The 6,557-nt window shown below is 37.7% G+C and overlaps 1 protein-coding gene across 1 annotated transcript in view; it reads left to right on the top strand.

The window, feature by feature from the left end:
• Nucleotides 1-6,557, top strand: part of Nr6a1 (nuclear receptor subfamily 6 group A member 1) — a 148,543-nt gene that overhangs the window by 36,250 nt on the left and 105,736 nt on the right. Inside the window, exon 3 of the mRNA XM_005345955.3 lies at nucleotides 1,062-1,106. Coding sequence (XP_005346012.1) covers nucleotides 1,062-1,106 — 45 coding nt within the window. The remainder of the gene's footprint in view (nucleotides 1-1,061; nucleotides 1,107-6,557) is intronic.

Here is a 6,557-nt window from a genome sequence, read left to right as displayed (position 1 = left end):
GGGTTTCTCTGTGGCTTTGGAGCCTGCCCTGGAACTAGCTCTGTAGACCAGGCTGGTCTCGAACTCACAGAGATCCGCCTGCCTCTGCCTCCCAAGTAATTTTAACTTTTTAAAGTAAGAGTCTTACATGATTAAGAAAAATGGAATATATTTTAAAAAGAATTTAGCTTACTTTTCAGCTGACGAGTTTTTGAAACTATTCTGCCAAATCAAGCCTTAGCTCCAGCTTCCCACTTAGAGCATAGGTTTTGTATTCAGATTATATGCATTCATACTCCTTTCCCCCAGGTGTGTGTGTGTGTTGAGAAAGGATATCCTATGTTCTCGTAGTTGGCTTTAACTCAAGATTATTTTATTGCTTTAGCCTCCTGAGTGCTAGAATGACACGTGTTAGTCACTGTGCCAGACTAGAATTCTCTTATCTTGAAATTGCTTTGTGGAAGGGATACTCTAAAAGCCTAGAATAGGTCAGTGAGATGGCTCAGCCCCATAAAGTGAGGCTTGAGTTAATACTTGCAAGAATCAATTGAGGCTGACCTAGGTGGCAACAGATGCTGGTGGTCTCTGTGATTTCAAGGCCAGCCTGGTCTATTTAGTTAGTTTTAGGCCAGCGTGAGCCACACAGAAAGATGCTGTCTCTTAAATAAATAAATGTTGAGTAGCTTGTTAGGATGCATGGTGCAGTAGAAAATAAGTGAATTATAATCCCAGAACTTGGAAGGTAGAGGCATGAGAATCAATAGTTCAAGATCGTCTTGGGATGCACAGTAAATTTCAACCTGAAATACAGGAGACCCTTTGTTGTAAAGAAAAGAAAAACATGAGTGACAGTTTGCATGCTGATCTTTGCTACTTGTTGTGAAGCCTGGTTTCTTCATAAAACTGTAACAGCCCCCACTAGGTGTCACTGTAAACAAGACTGAAATGTGCGAGTCAAGTTTCTACTTCTTTGTTAATATTTACTGAGCACTTAGTACATTATATCATTAAAGTATTATTTTGTTTAGTTTTCCTGCAGCTCTATGAAGTTATTCTCAACTCTAGTTCTTTCTGTTTTGCAGATGGGGAGACTGACAGTTTAACACTTGGCCAAGGTCACACACCTGGTAAGTGGTGGAGCTGCTCTATGTGATCCCAAAGCCCTTGTTCTTTGTATCTTTTTAAAATTGATATATGAAATTTTCATACAAGGAAACGCTCCTATCTGCAATGTAAATCGAAGCAGTTTTCACCATTGTAGTTCCACTTCAAAATTCCCTATGCTTTTTCCCCTTTGATTCCTGAGGGGTATTGTACTGACAGTATCGCAGGTAGTTCATCTGTTGACACCTGGGCTGGTCCTAGTTTAGTGCAGATAAAGCAGCTATAAGATTTCTTACACAAGGGGCTGGAGATATGGCTCAGCGGTTAAGAGCACTGATTGTTCTTCCTAGAGGACCCGGGTTCAGTTCCCAGCACCCACATGGCAGCTCACAACTGTCTGAAAATGCAGTTCCACAAGATCTGACACCTTCACACCAATGCACATAAAATGAAGTTAAATAAATTATTTAAAAAAACTAGTTTACTTTATAAAAAAAAAAAAAAAAGATTTCTTACACAAGGACTGGAGAGATGACGTAGAGGTTAAGAGCACAGCCTGCTCTTCCAAAGGCTCTGAGTTCAATTGTCAGCAACCACATGGTGGCTCACAACCTTCTGTAGTGAGATCTGGTGTCCTCTTCTGGCCTACAGGCATGCATACAGGCAAAACAATGTATGCTTAATAAATAAATTTCTTACACAAAATTTTGTATACATTTTGTATATTGATCCTCTAAAGCATAGTAGAAATTGGGTGGTTTATATGGTAGGTAGGTACACATTAAAATTTTTATAGAGTAGCCAGTTTTCCAAAATGTTTTTATGTTTTATAGTTCTAATAGCATATAAATTTCTATTTTATATGTTTGCAAGTAATTGATATTGTCAGGGTTTTAATTTTTGTAACTCTAGTGAGCATTGTGACGGGAAGGTATGTTTTTAGCCAGCATCTCCCCAATGGCCATTTATATTGGTTACTGTATTATATACCTACTGGCTATTCATATGTCATCTCTTTAAATGGTTCAAGTCTTGAACATTAGAAACATTAAATTCTTTTTTACTTCTTGCATTGTTGGCATTTTTATATTTTGGATGTCATATGGTATATGTGGTATTCGTATTTTCTCCTGGCCTTTGGTTTTCCTTTTCATTTTTACCATATTTTATAATGAATATCTTTTTTTTTAAATTAACTGTTGCCATGTGGGTGCTGGGAATTGAACCCAGGTCCTTTGGAAGAGCAGCCAGTGCTCTTAGCCACTGAGCCATCTCTCCTCACTAAAAATTCTTAGTATAACCAAATTCCATTTTCTTTTAGAAACTATGTCATTCATTCATTCATTCATTTATTTATTTCCCAGCACTCTGGGCTTAAAGGAGTACGCCACCATTGCCCAGCAAAACTTAAACATTTTATTTTATTTTATTTTTTGGTTTTTCGAGACAGGGGTTTTTTGTAGCTCTTGTAGACCAGGCTAGCCTTGAACTCACAGAGATCTGCCTGCCTCTGTGTCTTCAACTGCTGGGATTAAAGGTGTATACCACCACCACTGGCGAATCTATGGATTTTTGTATTTTCTTTCATTAATCCTTTTGAATCTTTTCATCAAAGCCATGGTGTCCTCAACTTTGTGGCTTTATAATAAACAGAGTATTGAAAAGCTGCCTCCATTCTTCTTTCCAAAGTTGTTTTTGGCTTAGTGTTTTTTTTCTTTCAAAAAACTATTCCATATAAAGTTTAGAGTCAACTTATTTGAAAAAAAAAATAAAAAATTTGGTGAGTTTTAAAAATTGATTTGCACTGATTCCATCAAAAGAATTCTCTTTTTTTCTTTTCATTGCTAGGTAAACTAAGAAGCTTTGCCTGTGAGGCAAAGTGCTTTATCACTGTTTTCTGTCCCTCGCTCAAACTGCCACCTTAACAACAGCAGGGCTTCTAATCCTTGCATTTAGTTTGTCCTTTTTCTAAATGCAGTATCTTTACTTTTTCTCTTTAATGTTTTAAATGGATTAATGTTGACATCTTGTTTTACTTTAAAATTATTTCCATTTTGCATTTTAATACTATTATGAATCAGACTGGTTTTAAAGTTTATTTGCCAAATTGTTGCAATTCAATTGATTTTGTGTATTGAGTTTGTATTGAATTTACTAGTTCTGGTAGTCACCTAAAACAATAAATCTGTTGGGACTTTTGTGTGCACAACTATGAATAAAGACAGCCATATGTTTTCCTTTTTGATGTTTATGGTGTTTTTCTTACTGTACTGGCTAAGGTTTCCAATATAATAGTAGGTAGAAGCAATGGCAATGATATTCTCGTCTCGTTCTTACTCTTAGGTGGAAGGATTTCAATTTTCATGATCAAATACAATGTTAATTTTTTAATCTTTTTCTTTCTTTTTGGTTTTTTTTTTTTCTTTTTTCTTTTTTTTTTTCCGAGACAGGGTTTCTCTGTGGCTTTGGAGCCTGTTGACCAGGCTGGTCTCGAACTCACAGAGATCCACCTGCCTCTGCCTCCCCAGTGCTGGGATTAAAGGCGTGCGCCACCACTGCCCGGCGTCTTTTTGGTTTTTCTTTTTTTTTTTTTTAATTTATTTATTTATTGAGGATTTCTGCCTCCTCCCCATCTTTTTGGTTTTTCTAAGACAGGGTTTCTCTTACTCTATAGCGTTTGGAGCCTGTCCTGGAACTCTCTCTGTAGAATAGGCTGGCCTCAAACGCACAGAGCTCTGCTTGCCTCTGCCTCCCAAGTGCTGCGTGCGCCACCGCCACCACCACCCAGCCAGACCTTTTTATTACAGTTTTCATTGTGTGCATGCAGATGTGTGTAATTATACCAGGGTTTTTTTTTTTTTTTTTTTTTTTTTTTAATAGCTTCTGGTGGCCTATAGTACACCATGTAGCTCAGCTGGCCTCGAGCTCATAAGTTGTTTTGCTTCTGCCTCTTTAGTTCTGGAATTACTGGCACTAATACCATGTCTGGCTCTCCTTTGTGTGTGTATATATACATTTGGACGTGTGAGTGTGTGTGTGTGTGTGTGTGTGTGTGTGTGTGTGTGTGTGTATGCGCGCGTGTGTGCGCGTGTGCATGTGTGTGCGTGCGCGCGCGCGCTGTGATTAAAGGCGTGCACCACCACCGCCTGGCCAGTTCTTTACCCTTATAGATATCCCTATTAGTGGAATCATAGTATTTGTCTTTTTGTTTCTAACATTTCACTTAGCATAATGCTTTCCAGATTTATCTGTAGCAGTCTTTTAGGCCTCAAACTAGCTCCCAAATCATGACACAGAGACTTATCAGTTTATGAATGCTCAGCCTTTTCTTAGCTCTTATTTTCATCTGTTCTCTTTATCTGCATTTTGCCTTGGGGATTTTTTTTTATAAGAATGTTTTCTGTTCTTTTTATTGTATTTATTAGGTATACAATATTCTGTCTATGGGTATGCAATATTCTGTCTATGTGTATGCCTGGAGGCCAGAAAAGGGCACCAGACCTGTGAGCCACCATGTGGTTGCTGGGAATTGAACTCAGGACCTCTGGAAGAGCAGACAATGCTCTTAACTGCTGAGCCATCTCTCCAGCCCCAGCCTGGGGGATTTTTACCTTTTTCTTTCCACATGTCCTACTTTCCTGCTTATTGTGTCTCTGATTGGCAACTGGCTGGCAGCTGGCTGGTTTTTGGTTCCAGGCATGTCCTTGTCTTTCTCCCTCATTTTTTTTTTCTCCTTCCTTTCTCCCTCCCTCACCCTTCCTTTCTCTTTCTCCTGGATTTCCCTTCCTACTTAATTCTCTTTGCCTGCCAGCCCCGCCCATCCTTTCGCTGCCTAGCTATTGGCTGTTCAACTCTTTATTAGACCAATCAGGTGCCTTAGACAGGCAAGGCAAAACAAATGCAACACATTTTTACATAACATAAGAAAACACAGCATAAACAAATGTAACACACCTTTACACAGTTAAAGTAATATTCTGCATCTTAAACAAATGTAACATCTTTACATAGTTAAAATAATATTCTACATTTACCCATATTGTTGTATGATATATTAGAATTCATTTATTCTTTTATGGCTGGATAATGTTACTTTGTATATATATCATATTTTATTATCTAACAGTTGGTAGATGTTTGGTTTTGTTCAGCTTTTGATCTATTGTGAGTTGTCTTGTTATGAACATGGGTGTACAAAAGTGTATTTCTGAGTTCCTATTTTAAATTTTTTTGCATCGATAACCAGAGTGGGATTGCTGAACCATGTGATAATTATCTTTTCTATTTTTGAGTAACTGCTGTTTTGTTTTCTTTTTTAATTTTATGTAACTTTTTTATTTTTTTAGATTATATTTCCCTTTTCTTCCTCTGAATCCTCTCATGTACCACTTCCCACTGTCTTTCAAATTTATGGCCTTTTTTCATTATTATGTATACATGTTTGTGTATATGCTGTATTGTTTTCAATACCAGAATCACCATTTTATGTTTTTACTAACATGTATAAAAATCCCAAGCTGGGTAGTGGTGGCAGAGGCAGGAGGATCTCTGTGAGTTCAAGGCAAGACTGGTTTACAGAACGAGACAGGCTTCAAAGCCACACTGAGAAACCCTGTCTTGAAAAACCAAAACACAACAACAAAAAACCCATAATGTGCCTAGTTTATTTTCTATTCTTCTCATAAATCTTGATAATTCCAGCGTGGTTCAGAAGTCCAAATTCCTTCTTAGAGAATTAGGTAAACTCTTGAATAAAAGCAAACTGCACATTCCCAAGGTCACAGATTCACAATTCCACCCAAAGGAGAGGAGCAGGGGCAGAGAAAGAAGAGAAGATCAAAGTAAGAGGAAAGCCTGTCAAGACAAGTGTTTAAGCTCTGTATCTCTTTATGGGGGCACCTGGGTCGTAATATGATATAAACTCAAAGGCATTTGCATAGTCTCACCCTAGTCTTTCAGGTTTCAGCATACACAACCTCTTTTTTGGACTGGCTCTGCTTGTTGCTTATAGTTTTGGTTTTTTGAGACAGGGTTTCTTTGTAGCCCTGCCTCTCCTGGAACTCACTCTGTAGACCAGGCTGGCCTCGAACTTACAGAGGTTTGCCTGCCTCTGCCTTCCTAGTGCTGAGATTAAAGCTGTGCTCCACCAATGTCCAGCCTGTTTTTTCTTTATATTACATATTTGATGTTATTTTTTACATATGGTGTGAGGTAATATTTAGCTTATTTTGTATATGGACATTGTTTTTCTAGTTCTGTATTGAAAAATTTCTTTCCCTATGAAATTTGGAAAAAGTTGACAAAAACTTACTTAAACCTGCGTATCATGTACAAGGCTCTAGGTTTGATCCCCAGCAGTACAAAAAAGAAAAAAAAAACACTACACACACAAATATTTGAACAAATACCCGTATTCTGTTGTCCAGTTTGTTGTCATGTCTGTAGCATACTTTTTCTTTTCTTTTTTTTTTTTT

This window comes from Microtus ochrogaster, chromosome 4 (assembly GCF_000317375.1).
Source record: "Microtus ochrogaster isolate Prairie Vole_2 chromosome 4, MicOch1.0, whole genome shotgun sequence".
Taxonomy (NCBI): Eukaryota; Metazoa; Chordata; class Mammalia; order Rodentia; family Cricetidae; genus Microtus; species Microtus ochrogaster.
This window is presented reverse-complemented; position numbering and strand designations above follow the sequence as displayed.